This window comes from Rutilus rutilus (assembly GCF_951802725.1).
Source record: "Rutilus rutilus genome assembly, chromosome: 18".
In the NCBI taxonomy this organism is placed as follows: domain Eukaryota; kingdom Metazoa; phylum Chordata; class Actinopteri; order Cypriniformes; family Leuciscidae; genus Rutilus; species Rutilus rutilus.
Genome location: NC_140231.1, coordinates 3816841 through 3838125, shown reverse-complemented (window position 1 = coordinate 3838125; position 21285 = coordinate 3816841). Strand labels below are relative to the sequence as shown.

Sequence of the window (21285 nt, the reverse complement as noted above, 5' to 3'; positions counted from 1 at the left end):
CCAGCGCAATAGGAACTACCAGTGACGTTAGTGTGCGCTGATTGGTCGAACGCACGAGAAACACTAGCATACGGCATTTTTAAAGAGGCAGTGTAAACACAGAGTATTAGCTTATATATTTACTCCAGAAACTAACTCTACGTACATGGAAAACATGGACCTCTTAACATAATTTAGTATTTCTGCTCAGCAACACTGAACATCAACCACACGGCAAAAGCTAATTTCATCACTGTCTACTTTCTATGTGTAATAGTTCTATCTAATAGCGTATTAGACAGGACTGTTAGACAGATCGTACACTAATGAACACGGAGAATGTGTGCTGTGAGCTCAGGCTCTGGCGTTCTCAGCGCCGTCAAAATAAAAGTCTCAACAACAAGCGTGTCTTACGTCACTTCAGAGTTCCTGCTGGCGGTGCGAACACAACCCGGAAAACGTTCCTAGGGGAACCATTAGTTCTGTCAGGACCACTATCGTCAAATACGATTGACCATTAGCATACAGTTAGGATCGACTGTACGGTTCTGTTCTGGGCAAGAACTCCCTGCGCATCCATACATGACTGTACATTATCCCTTACGTATACATTACATATACATTATACATAACCTCCAGTTATTGTTCCCCTTTTCCTGCAGAGGCTCATGAAACCACTACGTAGAATTGAGGGAATGATCTCTTTAGTCTATCATTAGTGTGTTCATCCTCTGAGTGTGGCAGTGTTGAGAAGACAGCATGTACACACACCTTCTCCAGCAGCTCTTGATTACGCCTGAGGAACCGTTGCTTCTCCTCCACCCATCTGGAGTCCTGTGAGTAAAAGAGGAAATGATATGGGAATTAGTCACACCTGTGCCATACTGTGCTTTATAACCAGACACCCAGTACAGTCAGTTTGTAAGTATGGAGAATCACTCAGCAAGATAAATACCACACTAGATATTGATTTCTTAATTGCAAGTCACTGTGTATGAATTTTGCATCGCTAATACCAATAGTAGTGAAAGACTTTTACCTGTCCTTTTACAGCAAGCTCTTTCTCCAGGTCTTCGATTTTAGCCTTATACCTGTGAGAGTCTGCCTGGAGCTGCTCGTGAGCCTACAGAGATAAAGTAACTATTAAATACAAGAGTAATTTACCAGAATATGCACTATATGCCTGAGGGTTCAATGTAACAGCAATGTGTTCTTTTGAGCACATAACCTTTCAGAAGCTCACCTTGGGCGTTAGTTTGGTTTGAAATTCGGAAGTGCATTTCCAGAAGTGCTGGGTACAATGACGCATTCATTTTTTTTTCCTCTTTCGCGCAGGTCATATTTTGAAAGACGATGTCCTGTATAGCTTACTAATGTAAATAAATAAAAATGTGATGTCCGACTCATTTTATGAAGAAGAAAGCCTTACGTTTTCAAAAAGCATTAGACTATGATGACCCACTATTCTGCTTCATAAGTACCATGTTGACAATATGACATGACGTGGTTTAATGTACCTAAACAATGATTGCCAAATTTCTCTCTCATATTGCTCCTCATAACCACTGAAAACGGTCCAAAAAAAAAACTAACCCAAAGTCCAATTATTATGGGCGTTATCTGACATTAAGCGTTTCTGCTTCACATTTTCAGCAGGGCAGCGGAGCGACTCGCCACGGTTCTCATGGGCTTATAAGTCCTAACGTGAAAAAGCTTTACATGGTTAAAGGAACCTAAACAACGATCACCAAATTTCTCCCTCATAACCACTGAAAACTGTCACAAAAAAAAGTGGTGGGTACAAAATGACTCATGACCCCCCACCGAAACCAACGCCTATGCACATAACCTTTCAGAAGCTCATCCACAGCTATATTTTTACTGTATGTTTTTTAAAATTTCAAGCACAAAAAAATATTGAAAAGTATTACTTTTTTTAGGGTTTTCCCATGAGGTTTTCAAACAATCTGAACCCTATTACATTTTAAACACAATGCAAAACAGGTACTTTAAGGGGACAATGTCTAGATATTGGGTCGGTTTGATTTTATATGGCATCGAAAAACATTACCATCTTCAAAAAAAAGTTTAAATGCCTTTTTTTTTTTTTTTTATAAAAATAAAAATACAACTTTTTTTTTTTTTATATATATATCATTATCATATTAATTCATAAATATCCTTATATTTTGGGGAGTTTGTAGCATATGCCATTTAACAACCGGAACTAGCCTTGTCACATCATACAAAAGGTCAAATGATCTGATTTAACCAGAAGTAATGACCTTGAAACATAATCATAAGGGTCTTCAGGAATCAATTATATATATGAGCAATAACCCACGAGTGTGATTCGGCTGTAGGTAATCACATCTGTGCTGAGAAACAGCCATATCGCATGGCTACGAGTGTGATATTGCGATTATACAACAGTTTGACGGCACACGTGTGTAAATAAATATTTGAATGTCCGCTGAGGAAAGCGATATCTTTGTCCTTTTAAAAGTCCCGGGGATTTCCCATGACAGCGCTAGTCAATGCATTTGTAAGTTGCGTCTAATTGTTTACAACCTTGTTTCAGTCCATTTAAATATAAAGGTCTGTTTTTTAAACATTTATATTTTAACAAAACCACTTCACTGCTTATTTGTTCTAAGAAATAACGACTTAAGGTTTTCTTTCCAAAAATGATTATTGTTTCACTCTATTTTTTTTTTGTTTTAATGTATGTTTGAATTGCATTTTCATCTGGCCAAAACAAAACAGAACAAAGAAAACCAGTGTCATGTCTTCTACCCAAGTTCTGTAAGCTGTTTAATATTGATTACAGCACAGACAATAGTTCAGGAATACCTTAGCCTCCATTTCAGCATCCAGCACCCCTCCTTTCTGCTCTTGCAACAGGGCATATGCTCTCTGAAGAGCCTGGTATTCCCGCGTCAACTGCTTAAACCGCAGCTCGGACTCTTCAGCCGCCAGACCCTAATAAAGAGGGCATGAGAAATAATGCACAATAACGAGCATGCGAAATAACCCAGACAGCAACATAGTGTCGGCCCAGATCCGCGTGGATTCATCGTGTACCAGATGTGGGCCGGATCTGGGCCGACACTATTTACGCTGTTTTGGGAATGCACAATAATAATACAAAACACACCATAGAGAAGAAGTCTAGATAAACGCAGGAACCCTTAGTGAGAAAGAGTGAGTTAAAGGTGCAGTGTGTGATTTTAGCGGCATCTAGTGGTGAGGTTGTGAACCGCACCCAACAGAAGTTACGGTGGCCGACAGGAAGTGATGTCGTCGTCTGAGACAGCAGAGAGTAGCCAGTTAATCAATGAGGTTTCTTTACAAAGTTGCGAATATTATTGTGACTTGTTCATCATTGTGTCAGTGTTTTATTCGCTGACTTTAGCTAGCTTCTTTACATGAAGAACAGCATAGTGACGAAACGAGTTTGTCCGCTCAGGGCCACTGTAGAAACAGCGGACCCGCGGTGTGTGTAGAGAGAAATGCCTCATTCTAAGGTAATACAAACATAACGGTTCATTATGTAAGGTCTTTATACGCCACTGAAAACATAGTTACGTATATGATATTGCATTCTGTCAACAGATCCTCCTAAATATTACACAATGCACCTTTAATGTTCCCAAATGCTCACCTCATCTAAATCTTCATCTGGTGTAGCCGGGGTTCGATCCATGCGCAGAGAAGCCACTGAGGAAGTTTCCGAATCCATCGACTCTTCATCATACCCGTAGAACGTATCTACAACAATGTGCCTCTGCGTGGGAAACGACAAGATGGTAAATAAGCACTTTATCATCTCGGGTAGTCCCAATCCCACTGTCACTGGTTGCGGCAAAACTTAAAAGACAGACTTCAATGTTTTGAAAGCGGACAGGAGAACATACAGTATTGCAACACTGAGAAAGTTCCACACTTCACCTTTATAGGTCTGCTTCGTTTATGCCTCTTCTTTCTCAAGAGTTTTTCTCTATCCTGAAACATGGAGCATAAGAAAGATGTGACACGTGTGTGTTCAGTGCTCACTTGTGTGACTTCAGTCTCACGTTCACAGGAAGTACTCACTCGTGTCAGCTCGTCGATCATACTCTGTTGCTCTAGAACCTGCAGCTTGAGGAACTCAATCTCTTGATCATCATTGGCCTGATCCAGATCATTCAGAGACTTGAGTTTCTTCAGCGGAGGATGGGATGTAATCTTTTCCTTCTGAATACGACAAAACAACAATAATTCAACAGGATAAATGCATTCTGGACTCTGGGCTATTTTCGCTTGCAGAAAGCAGTAACCACTTTATTTATAGTTTACAAGAGATTCTGTAGTGATCATCCAATGATTATCAAATTATGGAGAATTATGGAGCATTATATCAGGCAAAAGCTAATTCTTTGTAATTGCTAATACTTTCATGTCCATCTGAGAGATTGAGAATTCACATTTAAAAAATATTTAGGTTAACATATTTTTACCAAATAAATGTATACACTACCAGTCAAAAGTGTGAAATAATGAAGTCTCTTCTGCTCACCAAGGCTGCATTTATTTGATGTATAATGCAATAAAAATAGTAACATTGTCAAATAAGCTAATGATCTGGTGCTCAGCAATCACTTCTTATTATTATCAATGTTGAAAAGTTTGTATTATTTAATAATAATAAAATAATAATAAATAGTTTAATTTATTTAATATTTAATTTGCTTAATATGTTTGTGAAACTGTGATACACTACCATTCAAAAGTTTGGGGTAAAAATTTTAAGAAAAAGATTAAGAATACGATTTTAAAAAGTTGAATTTTTTTCCAAAAGGATGCAATAAAATTATCAGTAAAGACATTTATAATGATACAAAAGATTCTATTTTAAATAAACGCTGTTCTTTTGAACTTTCTATTTCAACAAGGTTTCCACAAGAATATAATAAGCAGCAAAAACGGTTTTCAACAATGATAATAATAAGAACCATTATAATAAATTGAGCACCAATAATAACCGATAATAACTGAGCATCAAATCATCATATTAGAATGATTTCTGAAGGATCATGTGACACTGAAGACTGGAGTAATGATGCAGAAAATTCACATCACAGGAATTAATTGCATTTTACAGTATATTACAAAAAAATAACTGTAATTTTTAATTGTAATAATATTTCACAATATTACTGTTTTTAATAAATAGCCTAAATGCAACCTTGATGAGCATTAGAGACTAAAAAAAAAACATGAAAATAATATATTTTTGAATGGTAGTAGTTATATAAACATTTCTCTCAGGTAATCTGAACACAAGTGATTATAATTCACTGAATACACTGTAAAAATGCTTTCGAACATTACGTGATTATGTGATCTTCAGCATGACAGCAACGAATGCACATGTGAAGAACATGCATTTATGGTTCAGTAAATACAGATGCTTAACTAAAATAACATTGAGCTGTCTATTCAAAATGTCAATGTTTGTGGTGAGATTAAAATCTAAGGAAGTTTAAGAACACCATTGTGCTTTGTTAGCATTCGGTAATACAATGACATGTTGGGCCCTTTTTTAACGATGTGAAACGCAAGTATCAAACGCGAAACGCAAATAACTTTGTGGGCGGATCTCGGGCGGGATAAATGACTCTTGCGCCCGACGCAAATCTAAAATGGGTTGGTCTGAAGTAGCTTCATTACTCATAGGTGTGGTTTGGGCGTAACGTGAAATAAACCAATCAGAGCGACATCTCACATTCCCTTTAAGAGCAGGCGCGCTTGTTCCATGGCGGATTGCTATTATAACGGCGGATTTGCCAGACGCGCGCCAGGAGCGGTTCACAGCCGAGGAGACCGACGTTCTCGTCAGGGCCGTAAAACACAGAGAAGTGACATTGGGGATGGAGAAACACACCCAAATTAGCTTCGGTTAAACAGGCGTATAATAATTTGGGTAAATGTGTAAGCTAGATTTATGCCTATTTTTTCACATCTTCATGGACACCACAATGATTTCCCTGGCAACTGCTGCGTCTGTGTAGATGAGAGAAGCAAAGTGTATGTGTGTTGTGCACACGCTACATTATGGCCAAGCATGCGCCCTCAAAATAGCATCTGAACGCGCCACTGACTTTAGACTAGGTTTCTCCTGGTCTGTAGAGGAATTGTTTTCTGAAACTGCAAAATAGCACCAGGGAACTTTTGCACCGGAACACGCCTCCTCTTTTCGCTGAACCGCCCCCGGGAGCGCAAGTTCATTCCCTAATTTACCGACGTGCGTCTGTGGAGGGAAAAGTCCGCTGTGCGTCGGGTGCAAAATAGGAATGAAACATGCGTCGGTGTACAAAGTCAATTGCGCTGGGTGCAAGATAGGGCCCAATGAGTCAAATGCAGTACATTTAATCACACACTACAACTGCACTTTAAAATGCAGATTATATAGCTTTGACACGTGTTAGAAAGAAGAAGAGGAACCCACCATCTCCGTGTTCTCCTTGGTTATAGACTTAAGTTTATCCTCCATTCTCTGGAGGGACTGGCTGAGGTCATCATTTTTCTTACTTAATAATTTGTTCCTCTCCAGTAACGGCTTACACTGTTTCTCTGTTTCCCGAACACGCTTCAACTGAGAGGAGAAAATCAGGGTGAATTATTCATAAACAAAAGACTGTTTTTATAATCCTGTACAACCCAACAATAACTCCACAGTTAGCCCATCTTTAAAATGAATAATAATAATAATAATAATATAATAATAATGACCTTCACTGCGACATACAGGAAGTATACAGGAAAACTCTATGCAAAGAACATCAAAGACAGATGTAGCGAAACATACCAGCTCATTTCTTTCATCCACTAAAATTGAGTTGCGGTCCTCCAGCTTACGAATGGTGGATTTAAGTTCACTCATGCGTTTCTGGTTTCTTCTCATGTCCTAAAAACACACATTTAACATTTTCAAGCTTGACACACATACCCTTTATTGTGCAATAAAGGAAAATATATGTAGCAACGTAAAATGTTTACAATAATAAGCAATATTCTGAGGACAAAGCTGGCACAGTAGCGCTCAAAAGCATAAGTGTGTGTGTGTGTGTGTGTGTGTCTGCTACTGAGAAAGAGCACTCGCTTCTAAGACAGTCATTCAACTGGCTAATAACAGAAACACTTCATTAATCTTAACTTAAAATGATACATTACAAGAACTGACATAACCATTTAGATTAGCCCAAACCATTCAGTAGGCAACACTTTATGTTGATGGTCCACTTTAGACATTCTACTAACTATAAGTGACTTTGCAACTACATGTCAATCATTAGAGTATTAAAGCTGCTCTGAGCGATGTTGGGTGATGTCACTTCTTGTTGACGTTCGAAGGATTGTCAAACAAAACGGAGGCTAGACCCTCCCTCCTCCTCATCCCGTCCCCTCCCCTCCCCTTCCCTTCCGTGCTCATGAACCATTTAGAAAAAACAAACTGGATTTACACACCTGTCCAGCAAAAACAGAGCCTCCTGAATGTTGGATTGGAAGCCCTTCAGACTTCACGTTCCTTCTCCTTTTCCCTTTTCTTTGTTTTTTGTTCATCGGGACGTTGTCTCTTTGGTCGTGTGTCGGCCATATCAAAATTCTCAAGAATTTACAATTTTAACGTTAGTCGTTGTCTAGGACATCTCTCCTCTAGCTAACTTCCCTCTTCATCCTTCTCTCTCCTCCACATCCCCCTTCATGTGCACGCGCACTAACCCCCCAACCCCCACCCCCAAATCATTCTTGTCGGTGATTGGCTGGAACACTGTTTGTTATGTTTCGTGGTCCAGGCTGGGCCAGTTTGTTTTTGTTGCCTTTGTGGAGCCTGGGCTGTCTACAGAGACCGCGTTTTTTTTCCACAGTGTGTTCAGGGGACAGGCAGCTAGCGAATAGTGAGGAGATGTTTGCTGGATGTGACAAAAAATGTTTCGGCCTAAAAAACGCGTGACATCGCTTAGAGCACCTTTAATAGACCCTTAATATCTACTAACTGTTTATTTTGTTTCTCTCCAATAGACATTCTACGGACTATAGCTGCTTTCACACATATAGTCTTTACTAGTAAATTACCGGTAAGGTCAGGACCTTTTCAAAAATACCAGTAAATCAGTTCTGGTAATTTACCAGTATGAGAAGTTCTAACATTACCAGTAAATTACCAAACGCACTGATGTAAGTCTGCTTTGGGCCAATCATAAAGTTCTTATGGAGATGACATGATTACTCCGCACTGTTTACAGTAAGCTCGGCTGCTTTTGAATAGTTTTTCTTTGTAAATATGCGCTAGATGGACATCTTTGACAGTGTGGCCACATCACGTGTCGCGCTCGAACCCAGTCTTCTGTTCCATGTTTTTAAGAGCAAAAACTGTTCTGTTTGATCCTCATCACGCCTGTCACTCATAGGGTTGCCAACTTCAGAAAAGGAAAATACGGGACAATCGTGGTTCTTTATAGGAAAATAAGGGGCACTCAAAAAAAATTTATTGTACCACAGTGTGTCATTTCAGTGTCTGAAGTTAAGTGTGTGTTTAAAAGGTTCTCAGACTTAAACACATTTGTTTCGCTTAACCTATTTATGTACAATTTCATTCTAAAGATAATTTTAATGTCATACAAAAAAATGTCACATTACACACAAACCATCGGTCAAAATAATAGCATTGATCGGAAATAGAAAGCTTTTGTAACATTATACATGTCGCGATCCCTGTACTGTCTTGTGTTTTGTAGGACTTTTATTTTGAAGTATATTCTTAGTTCCCCATTGTTTCTGTGTTCACTTCCTGTGTTTGGTTCCTGTTTTGCCCAGGGGGGTGATCTATCAGCCGGAAACTGAAGCTTCCCCGGGGGCCGCCATTGATTAGCAGACCTTCACCTGCTGTTAGCATTCCATTAACTCCCATTCATTTTGGCGTCACTTTGACAGCGAATAACTTTACATCTGAGGCGTTTAAAGACTCCATTTGTCCATTATTTATTTCTAAAGAAACACGAAAATGTATAAAAGGCTCCATTACCTTGTATCTTATGTTATGGCCCCGTTGAAGCAGTTTTTGTAAAAATAGGCTAACGATTGCGTCATAACCACGTGACTCTCTGTCGCACAGTAGAGAATTACCGTATGGACAGGAGGAGAAGCTCGAGGCAAAATAACAAAATAATTCATCAGAATACTTAGCAAAAGTTTCTCCTGCTCCAGCTCATGGACACCTCCGACTCACACTCTCCGTCTCTGAAAGTTTCGGAAGGGAATGATTCAGATTTCTCTCGGCACAGCTACTAGAAGACAGACGGGTTGCTCACGTCACATCTACGTCGTCAAGCTCAGTTTGAGTCTGCGCAGTACGCTCAGCCATCAGGAAGTGAGAGCTTCTAATTGACTTCACTTTTCTCCGTTGAATCCAATCGGGTCGCTGTGTCCATTTCTTTTACTGTCTATGGTTTTGCCTTGTATCTTGTTTGTCTCCATAGTTACCCTTATTAGTTCCCATGACATCAATCACCAACACCTGTCCCTTGTCAGCCCCTTGTTAACCAGTCTGTTTAAACCTCTGTGCTTCAGTTGATGTTTGTCGGTCGTTGTTGCTGTTTGCTGTACCATGTTCCTGTCCTGAGTTCTGTTGTTTGCCCTGGATTACATGTTTGTTTTATTAAAGTAGTATCTCTCCGCTTCATTCCTGCCTCCTTGTTACAATACATTACAGTTCAAAAGTTTGGGGTCAGTAAGAATTAATATTTTTCTTGTTTTAAGGAATTAAATAAAGTAATAGCCTAATTTTATTCCGCAAGGATGCATTTAATTAATCAAAAGTGACAGTAAAGACATTTATAATACGTTACAAACGCTTTCTATTTCAGATAAATCTCTTTTGAACTTTCCAAATGAGATCAAAACGTGGACAGTGAGAGGGATTTGCCGTTAGCGTGAGTCCTGTTCGAAGCGGGAGCGACCAGATGGCAGAGGATTCTCTTCACAAATCAAACAATGATTTGTCCCAAAAGAATGATTAATTCTCAATTTAGAGTTTGTTATTCGTGTGGTCTGATGCGCGTGAGGGGGGGCTGTGATTGGATGAGGTGTCGGTGATCATCCTCAAGTGTCGTGATCAACACTGCTGCTGTTGCTGTTGTATCAGTCAGTCGTTAGATCAGCGTCGCAGCCAATAAACGGGACAAGGGAGGTCACGTACGGGACAAATCAATTAGGCCCGGATAATACGGGACAGTTGGCAACCCTAGTCACTCAGACCTCAAAAAATGTTGTCAAATGGAGGCAACGGTCTAGCATTTAAAGATCGTTTCCGATGACTGACATCACAGAATTTGCCGGTATTTTAGTACTGATGTGAATGGTCTCTTAACGGTAAAAACTGGAATGCGTTGCTTGTGTGAACAGCATATTTGTGTATTTACCGGTAAAGTCATTCTGGTAATTTTACAGTAATTTACTGGGATTACTGTGTGAAAGGAGCTCATAAGTAACTTTGCAAGTCATCTTATTTTATTCTACTTTACCTAACCTAACAGTCTACTAATACTCTAATGAGTTAGTTGACATGTAGTTACTTATAGTTGAATGTCTAAAGTGGCCAATCGAAATAAAGTGTTACCTTTCATTCTTTTACTCTTCCTCAGAAATAGTTTGGTTTAACATTTACATTTTTGAGTTGTAGATTGTATGTTTAAGACTGCAATGATTTATACTACAAGAACGTATGCATCTGCATATTCGAACGTACATTTGTGTATGCGCATGTGCATTTGTAAACTCGACAAATGAACAGATTTGGTTTCTTTACCGGACTCCCACAATGCTCTGCTCCATCGCCCGCGCGGCCGGGGATCTCTCTCTTCGGGCTTCCCAGGTTGCATTCTGCCTCTTTCACCAGAAACAGCTGCTCATCGAGCGCATCCTTCTGTAGCTGCAACTTCTGCACGAAACCCGCCGCCGTTTCCAGCTCTTTCTCCAGCGAGAAGATTGTTCTTTCTTTGGCTTTGATCTCATCCACCTGGACAGTTTAACAAAGGTCACGCTGGGTTAAGGGTCAGGGTTTGGCCTGTCAGATTCGGTAGTTAACATCTAACACTACAACATCACGCAGGTCTAGACCTATAATACCGGAACCACCCGGAAGCACGTAATATGAAATCATAGGCCTTGTTTACAGCTGGTATTAAGATGTGTCTAGGTGGATCGAATCACAGTTGGACGAGGGAAACACATTCCCGTTTACACCTGGTGTTTTAATCCGTCTCTTTTGTCCACTTTCAACCACTTCTGTCCTGATTTCTTCGAGGGAAGGGTTTTTTCTCAAATCTTTCGATCTAATAGACAAAATTAGCTTGGGCACTTTACATATGAACATGACCATCAGCTTTCGTTTCTGCTCTGACAGACACAAGACCAGCCGAACACTGTCAGTGTGTGTTAGAAATCAGGAACGGTGAGAGAACATTGTGCTTGGTACATTTTTCATCTTCAAACCAAACTTGGGTCTCCAGCTGATAAAGTTTAAACCCAGTCTGGCTAGATCTCTTCTCATAATGTTCACTCATTATTCAGTAGACGGTCTTTTAGTGGCTGTTTGAACACATTCGATCACATGAGCGTTTACACCTACGAAATCAATCCGGTCTAATGTGTTTTCAACTCCCTCTGGAAGTGGTGAAAGTGGACGAGCTAAAAACGTTTTAGACCCGTTTACACTTGTATTTAGAGTCGTCCACTTGTGATCCGATTGACCAAAACACATCTTAACACCAGGTGTGAACAGGGCCTCATGGGACCACAGAAGTTATTAGACATTTCTACCTTAAGAATAAGAACGACAGCTTACCAATCGACGAATATCTCTCTCTGAGTCCCACTTGATCTTGGAGATTTGTTCCTGGTGCGCTTGATGTTCAGTGCGCAGGTCCCCAGCCTTCATCTTGTCGGCTATAATCATAGTACTCAGCGCTTCATCCGTCTGCCGTTTGGTAGACTTTAGCTCTGCTATTTCTTGCAGGAGCTTCACACGCTCCTGGTCGAAGAACCGCCGGGCTTCTTCTCTGGCCTCTAGCGTCAGCGCGGTGCGTACTTTCTCTCCACTGCCATCGCGCAGAGCACTAAGTGCAGTCCGTAAGCGCTGGATCTCGCCTTCTTTAATCTTCGCAGTGCGAGATATTTCCTGTTCATGCTGCCGAGTTAGCGACTCCCTCAGCGCGGCGAGCTCCTTCAGCTTTTCTTCGTGCCAGCGGGCCCGTTGCTCTGTCAGCGCCACAGTGTGCCGATGCTGCTCCTGCTCGCGAATGCGCTTGCCTTCCTGCACCTTTTCTCGCTCCAGTTTGGTCACCTGCAGAAATGAGTTCATGAATAGCTATGCCACAAGTGCTAGTGCTTTTGGTAATATTGCATTTAGCCAATATATGTTCCGGCTGGACAAATATGGTAAAGTTTGATACTCCAGAAATGCCTCAGTTATTAAAAGTTCTGGATGGCATCACAGCTGATGCACACAAAGTGCTACCATCAGTACCCAGACAGCAACATAGTGTCGGCTCAGATCCGGCCCACATCTGGGCCGTGTGGAATCCGTGTGTACCAGATGTGGGCCGACACTATGTTGCTGTCTGGGTAGTTATGGCATATAGTTTGGGAAATGGTTTGTGGAACCACTACACTTTCAGATTCACTAGTTCATGAATAACTATGCCACAAGTCCTAGTGCTTTTGGTAATATTGCATTTAACCAATATATGCTCCGGCTGGACAAATATAGTAAAGTTTGTGGTAACACTTTACAGTAAGGTTCATTAGTTAACATGAACTAAGAATAAACAATACTTCTACAGCATTTATTAATCTTTGTTAATATTAATTTCAACATTTACTAATATGTTATTAAAATCAAAGGCTGTATTTGTTAACATTAGTTAATGCACTGTGAACTAACATGAACAAACAATGAACAGCTGTATTTTTACTAACTAACATTAACAAAGATTTATAAATACTGTAACAAATGTATTCCTCATTGTTAGTTAATACATGAACTAATGTTAACTAATGAACCTTATTGTAAAGTATTACCAAGTTTGTTACTCCAGAAATGCCTCATTTATTAAAAGTTCTGGTTGACAGCACAGCTGATCCACACAAAGTGCTCCCATCAGTTGTTATGGCATATAGTTTGTGAATTGACTTGTACTTATCATTTACTGTTAATCAGTGGTGTAAAGTATTTGAGTAAATGTAATCAGTTACTGTACTTGCGTATCTTTTTGGCTACTTTGTAGTTTTACAAGTATCAAAGATATTAGCAACTTTTACTCTCTAATTGAGTGCATTTTTGAACAAGTGTATAGTCTTTACTCCAGTACATTTGTGAAGAGTAATGCAATTACTCATTACATTTTGCATGACACCTAACTTTTTCTGCAGCAGTTTATTGCTGCTATAAAGAAGTGATATCTCCATCTACAGGGCACTGAAGGTACTATATCATGTGTGTGTGTTGCCCTTACTCACCCAAACCTTTCAACAAGGCTGCTTTAAACGAATGCGAGTGCATTAGCGGGTAGTTCCTGAATCGCAGGAGTTTCGTATATGAGATGAGGCCGAAACCAGCACATCCAGTGCAAGTAAGCTTTGACTATTTCATTTTACTTAATATTTTTTGATTTACCCGTTATACTGATGAGACCTTTTAGAAGGATATTGGTTTACTTTTTATACCCTTTTTGAGCACTTGAGCTTAACTGAGACTTGAGTGTTTGCAGATGTTTAAAAGGCTGTTGTGTCAACCTTGATTTATTGCAATATTGACGTGTTCAGTTGTATTTTGATTTTAGAAAATAAAAGTGATTGCTCTTCTCACAAATCAACTGTTTCTTGTTTTTCACTGGCATGTCTCTTTGGTGTTGAGGACTAGCTCCTCTTTGAGCCTACGTCCAGTATGAGTAAAATACTTAAGTACTGTTAAAATCAGATACTCTAAGACTGTTACTCAAGTCGTATTGAAATTGGTCATTTTCGCTGTAAGGTTTCTGTACTTTTACTCAAGTATGGTTTTCAAGTACTCTTTACACCTCTGCTGTTACTGAAAGGGATCCAAGGCATGCACTGATTAAAAATGCCATTTTTACATTTTGGCAAAGAGTATGAAGGGTTCGTTGTGAATGCTACACTTTCAGATTCACTAGTGCTCTATGTAAATTTGCCTACCTTGCATTTTTCTTGATGCAGTTCAATTTGAATATCGGTTAATTTCGACCTGAGATCTTCGTTGGCCGCCTGTAAGGCTGAGATGAGTGCTTCAGGCTTCTCGCCCTTGGCGCGGCCTTTCTTTGCCATTGGGTCAGATGTAGGGGTTCCTCAAACACTCTTATTATTATCATCCATCACGTCAAGTTACACTGTCATTTCCAGTTCCGTCTTTTCCTCATTATCCTTGGAGTCAGAAAACCTGTGGGCGTAAATGGGAACACAAATTTCTATTAGGATTTACAGTAATGGTAATAACAGAGGCCCAACTAAAGCATGCCCACTGTAGACTAGAGACGCACGATTAAACTACAGATTTCAGATCTGTGTTTGCGCTGCCGCTGACCCAGAGAGAACTGTCATCATCTTCACAGACAGTCTTTTAAACCACACATTATTTCTTTCGTACAGTCATTCGCATTATCACAGAAGGACTGCGATAAAAGTTTATAGTTCGGATAGAAACACTGATGTCTACGGCAGCGATCAAAATAGAGCAAATCACCTTTTGAAAGTAACTTGCCGCTTCAAATAACGATTGTGTCGATTACATCGTTACACCAGTAGGTGGCGACAAGCGACTGTTAAAAAATGTATTTGTCATTGAATCATTGATTTTGGGTGAGAGCTGATTCATCCTGTAATGAAACAAGTTAAGTTTTTATGAGTGAGTCATTGAACCATTCATTCAAACCATTTTTTTTTAAATAATTAATTCTGATTAATTAAACATTTTTAAATAGATTGCAGCAATTAATACTTTGTCAGCACCTCTAAATTGCTCTTTTTTTTTTTTTTTTCAGAATCTGGGAGAATCAGTTTATCCAGAATAGTGCAGCTCTACTGTAGACTATTTAAATTGAAATGCAATGATCTGTAATAATAATAACAAAAAATAAAATAAAAAATGTGTCCCTTGAGCTTCTGGCACTTCTATGTTCCTGTGGTTCAACCTGTTTTTTGTTAAAACTGATTTCAACTTCAAATTACAAAATTTTTGGTTATAAGAGGAAAACTTTGAATTCTTGGTAACTTGGACCATGTCTTATTTATTTTTTCATAATTAATTTTTGCTACTTTTTTTCAAATACTTTAAGTATGGATTTCATTTGACCAGACCAGGGGTGTCCAGTCCTGCAAAATTGAGCTCTATCCCTAATTAAACACACCCAAACCAGCGAATCAAGGTGTTCAGGATCACTACACACTTCCAGGCAGGTGTGATGCAGGAAAATGGGCCTATAGGAGGGGATTCACACTTTCAATCTTAAACAAAAACGAAAATCCATAAAAATATATATATTATTACATATTACGATCTAAACAAAGAGTGAAATAAACATAAACCATCTTGATTTTTATTGGACTTTACATTTAAATATGGTTGCACTTTATTTTCAGGTGTCATTGTTTCAGTGTAATTATATATTTAAGCACTGAGTAATATTAAGCAACTACATGTACTTACTGTAGCGTTAGGGTAGGATTAGGATTTGGTTGAGGGTTAGTTGTACAGTATCAGAAAATAAAGTACATAATTGTACCTTTAGGGGTACAATGGTCTGTCACTGGGGCTGTACCCTCAAGGGTGCAATATTGTACCTTAACCTTTAAAAGAAACGGTACATATATGTACCTTTTAATGCTTTTTGACCCTCAAAAAGGTACATATATGTACCTTGAGGTCCAATAATAAGCCCTATGGGGCACGTTAGTGTAGATTGTACCTTGGGGGACAGAAATGGACTCCTACTGTACCCCTATTTCTGACAGTGAGCTACCTTCTGTTCACAGTCAAAGTGTATACTATTGATTTATTTTTTTATTTTTTTTATTTTCGTTTTTCTATAGGATTTTTTTATAGTTTCTCCAACAATTTAAATGCATATGGAATGGTGTATAAAACAAATTCATAAGTAAAAAAAGGGGTTTCAAATAAAATAAATGTCAAAGTGATCAAGGGCTTAGTGCGTCTCATTCAAACCTTGTGCACTTGTGCAACATAAGCAGTGTTAATGAGCATAAGTAAGCAAAACTCATAATAATAAGCATTTTTAAGCATAGATAATAATGTGTAGTGCAGGAGCCATCTTAATATAAAAAAGTCACATGATTACATTGATCACATGGCCAACCAAACCAGGGTCTACTAAAACTGAACAACATACTACATGTCCACAATCCAATAAAGATTCAATAGTGATACATTTAAAAAAAAAAAGAAAAAAAAAACATTAAAAACAAACAGAAAATCCAGAAAAAAAGAAAAAAAATTAAAGCAAAAACCGAGAATATAAAGAAAAAAATTATGAAATGTTTAACAAAATAAGCAAAATTCACGACATGCTTGATCACAATATTTAAATGTGTCCCGACAGCCTGCAGATATGAATTTATACACACAAACACATATAATACAATAGTTTCTGGCTATTTTTCAGTTATACTGACACACTGCTAGACATTGTTAGTAGACAAATTAAAACAACTAGAAAAAATGCTACAAACAGTTTCATAGCAAAAAATACTTGAATAGGAAACCATCTAGTACTATTATTAATAAACAGCTTTTCTTTCTCCTATTGAATTTTTGAGGAGACAACTGTAAACCGCAGAAGCTTGACAGCATAGCCAAGAGTTGCCTTGACAACACGTGCAGTGAACCAGTCTCCCACACACACACACACACACATGCTGTGTCACACAAGCTGACTAAATCTAGGCAAACAACAGGGGATGTTGCTAGTGTCACACACTTCACAGCCAAGACAGTCTCTACTTCTACAGCGAGACAAACTCAAGAAGACCTTCGTTACATAAACAGACTACGTACGTAGAGGAGTTATGATGATTAAGAGATTGTGATTGATTATGATGATGATGAGGCATGGCGGCGATTAAGAGATTGTGAATGAAGACTGTGACAGTGTTTCTGGAGCTAATCTAACAGTGCAACACACCAGCCACCTGAAACAAATAAAGATAAGATGTGCTGGTGGTGCAAGACAGCATGAAGCATTTGACAAAGCATTGAAAATAAGAGGATCTAACAAAACCTAAACGGTAAAAATAATAATGGAAGGGTGGTTTCAAATGACTTTGATCTTTATGGTGGTGTTAGGAGGCTGCTAAAAGGAAAAAGAAAAAAAGGAAAAAAACGCATCTTTATGATATTCTGGTCTCTGAATCTGAATATGACCGTACCCAACGTTTACATGCACCCAAATAATCCTTTATTATGACTATCATAATGGCTCATCAGACTGAAAAGCCTTCATGAAAACACCTCAATCAATCAGACTGAGCTTGATCCAAATGAAATTTTGATTGGATTGAAAGTGGTGTTGTAGACCTGAAGAGAATATGTACCAAACACACAAAAAAAAAAGCTTTTGTGATAAATGTCAGCTTCAATTCAATAAATCAAGGCAAAAACATCAATTATAATCATGGTAGCTCTGGTTCTGTTCAAAATGCATGCAATCCAAATTGGATTTCAATGTTTAGGGTTCATATAAACAGAACTTTCCGATTCTGAAATTGAACTGAATTCCGTTTGACAAAAAATAGTGCATGTAAAAATGCTGACGGTAAAACAAATCACAAAAAAAGATTATTCAAATATATACTACGGGGCTGCTGAATGCTTGAATCTGATTGGTTGACAAACGTTCTAAGGTGTGCAATTATTTAAAGTAGTTCCAGGCAGGTCTCGACCGCATTACAGCTCCATATATCACTTCGCCACATGATTTGAGTTATTTCAAAGGTCCTTGTAGACTACAACAGCAAAATAACCAAAACCCACAACAACACTGATCAAGAAAATAAATATAGTTAACAATAGGATAAAAACGACAAATTATTTCCATGTTTTTTGCGACAATATTATTTTTTATTATGTACAGAAAGCACATACTCTCTCTCTCTCCCACACAAACACACACAAACACACACACATACACTACGGACACACACTCGCACAGAAAAGTGTTGTCAACGCTGCTCTGATGATGTTATCAGTAAAATAGTTTAGCTATTTAAAAGCTACATGACACTTCTCACCAGGCCCGGATTGGCTAATCGGGAGAACCGGGAAAATTCCCGGTGGGCCGGTCTGTTTTATTGGCCAGGAGGGCCGGTGTTGTCATGGCACTGGGTTGAATGCTTTCCTTATGGGTCCAGTCATAGCGCAGCCCCACAATTTTTTTGTTTTAATTATTTTATCGCAGCCCCACAAAAAATAAAAATAAAGTCACTTTGTTAGAGATGTGCGAACAAAAAATAAGAGATACAAAACATGGATAATAGCTAGGCGCAAAGGCGGCGCTGAAAAGGCCAGAATAATAAAATATCTCTAGAAACTAATGTGGCCAAATAGCCTACGAGTCAGGGCCGTCCGACCATTGAGGTCTCCGAGATCCGGACCTCGGTAATTTTTCCTGAGTGTATAATGAACGTTGTGAAATAATTGCCTAATATTAGGCCTACCTGCTGCAATGATTCGCATATCGCGACGATAACCGACCTCATCATCTGAGCTGCTTCAGCACTCAAACGCCGCTCGTTCGGCAATGGCAAAATGTTTGAGATGACCGATCAAAGCAAGCGGGATTTAAGTTCACAGAAGCGCGAGCCACGGCCTCGCGCGAATCCCAACGCGACGCTTCACGAGATAAGGTGCAAGTGGCTAAACTAAACGGCTGTTTTACGATAGAAATTTTAAACGACCGACATAAACAATCACTTTACAAAGACTGTATCAATCTAAGCTCATCTTCAGGAAGGGGAGATTTACAGGTAAAGATAAAGAGACTGAGAGAAGAAGAACGAGAGAAGGAGATGGAGATGAGAGAGGAGAGCAGGTAGAGCAATAGCCTATTACATAATAATGAGAATAACTTTATTACAATGGATTCCTATTTAACACAGTCAGATGTTCTTTGCCAATGACAGTGGAAAAATAATAGCTATGCCCCCGATCCCCCTAGATCACTTTTGGGACCTCTGTATTTATAAAACCCTGTGTACTATTGCACTGAATAGAAAATGATATTTTTGAAAAATACGATGAATATAATTACGATGTTATAAAGTCAGAATTCTAATTTTTTTTTTTCGCAATTGTGACTTTATATCACGCAACTCTGACTTTATAACACGCAATTGGGAGATATAAAGTCAGATTTGCATGATATAAAGTCGCAATTGCGTGTTATAAAGTCAGAATTGTGAGATAAACTATTCTGAGAAAAATAAAAGTCCGTCTTCCCCCCCCCCCCCTTAGAATAGGACTTATATCTCACAATTGTGAGTTTATATCTCACAATTCTGAGAAAATGTCAGAATTGCGAGATATAAACTCGCAATTGCGTGTTATAAAGTCAGAATTGCGTGATATAAAGTCGCAATTGCGAGAAAAAAGTCAGAATTCTGACTTTATAACACGCAATTGCGACTTTATTTCACGCAATTCTGACTTTGTATCTCGCAATTCTGAGAAATAAAGTCAGAATTGCGAGATGTAAACTCGCAATTGTGAGATAAAAAGTCGCAATTATCATTTATTTATTTTTATTTTGTGGCGGAAACAAGCTTCATATTGGGGGAAGTGCCAGATATCCCTTGAAAGATTGGGCCTTATATACTGAGGGTTTAATTACATTATTTTAATAGTCAGTCGGGAACTAAAGTGGGCCGGTCTAAGGCATGAAACTCCAGGGCTGAAAATGTGTCCCAATCCGGCCCTGCTTCTCACTGGCGAGGTAATAACGATGCTGTTCTTGAAGCTGATCAACTTACGCTTCTGCCGAACACTGTTGAGAGACACAAAGATTCAGATAATTCACATACGTTTAATCTCTGTCTCTGTCTCTCTCTTTAATAAATGCATTTAACTTCGCGTCAAGGCTGCATTACAACCTCAGGTGTGCATTTTTTGGTCAATTCAAAGGCCTGTCGTCAATTATTCCTTACATAATAATTTAAAACTTTAATTTATATTAAATTTATAAAAGTAAAAAAAATAAACATACTTTTAAGATTTGGGGCCCTATTTTAACGATCTGAAACGCAAGTATCAAGCGTGAAACGCAAGTAACTTTGTGGACGGATCTCGGCGCAAATCTAAAATGGGTTGGTCTGAAGTAGCTTCATTATTCATAGGTGTGGTTTGGGCGTAACGTGAAATAAACCAATCAGAGCGACATCTCACATTCCCTTTAAGAGCAGGAGCGCTTGTTCCACGGCGGATTGCTATTATAACGGCTGATTTGCCAGGCGCACACCAGGAGCGGTTCACAGCCGAGGAGACCGACGTTCTCGTCAGGGCCGTAAAACACAGAGAAGTGACATTGTATGGGGATGGAGAAACACACCCAAATTAGCTTCGGTTAAACAGGCGTATAATAATTTGGGTAAATGTGTAAGCTAGATTTATTTTTAATTTTTTCACATCTTCATGGACACCACAATGATTTCCCTCGTGTGTTAATATTTTTCCTTGTAATAATGTATGGTTTTCTAAAAATTGAGAACTGCTGCGTCTGTGTGTAGATGAGATGAGCAACGTGTATGCGCGTTGTGCACACTAGGGTTGGGCGGTATTACGGTAATATCGGATACCGCGGGATCTTAAAATAGCACCGGTATCAGTTTCAATACCGTCATTACCGGCACTTATATAGCCTATAATATATATAATTTATTAATTGCCTAAAAAATGCTTATGTGTGGTTGCAGTTTGGCAATATTTCTGGTTCCAACCGAATGTGAAGGGAGAGGCGGTAAATACTGACGAGGCAATTTGTAAATTGTGCAATAAAAAGGTGACCGCGAGAGATGTAAACACCTCTAACCTAATGTCGCATCTCCGAAACAACCGCCCACTCACTGCTGCCAGGATATAAGCGCATTAAGTTTCGTATTTGTTAAAATATTATAATGTTATTTTTTCCATCTTTGTTGATTATGAAAAGTGAACAGCACAAATAAGATGGGATGCATCGGGAG

General features: G+C 38.9%; 1 protein-coding gene across 1 annotated transcript in view; it reads right to left on the bottom strand.

Annotated features, from left to right (window-relative positions):
* The window catches only part of jakmip2 (janus kinase and microtubule interacting protein 2), a 47348-nt gene that overhangs the window by 15675 nt on the left and 10388 nt on the right, over nucleotides 1-21285 (bottom strand). The window contains exons 2-12 of the mRNA XM_084386846.1: nucleotides 14236-14476; nucleotides 11867-12364; nucleotides 10829-11038; nucleotides 6830-6928; nucleotides 6470-6616; nucleotides 4075-4215; nucleotides 3931-3984; nucleotides 3644-3766; nucleotides 2833-2961; nucleotides 1019-1102; nucleotides 751-813 (exon numbers count right to left, since the gene is read on the bottom strand). Of these exons, the coding sequence (XP_084242972.1) occupies nucleotides 751-813; nucleotides 1019-1102; nucleotides 2833-2961; nucleotides 3644-3766; nucleotides 3931-3984; nucleotides 4075-4215; nucleotides 6470-6616; nucleotides 6830-6928; nucleotides 10829-11038; nucleotides 11867-12364; nucleotides 14236-14364 (1677 nt within the window). The 5' untranslated portion in view covers nucleotides 14365-14476. The remainder of the gene's footprint in view (nucleotides 1-750; nucleotides 814-1018; nucleotides 1103-2832; nucleotides 2962-3643; nucleotides 3767-3930; nucleotides 3985-4074; nucleotides 4216-6469; nucleotides 6617-6829; nucleotides 6929-10828; nucleotides 11039-11866; nucleotides 12365-14235; nucleotides 14477-21285) is intronic.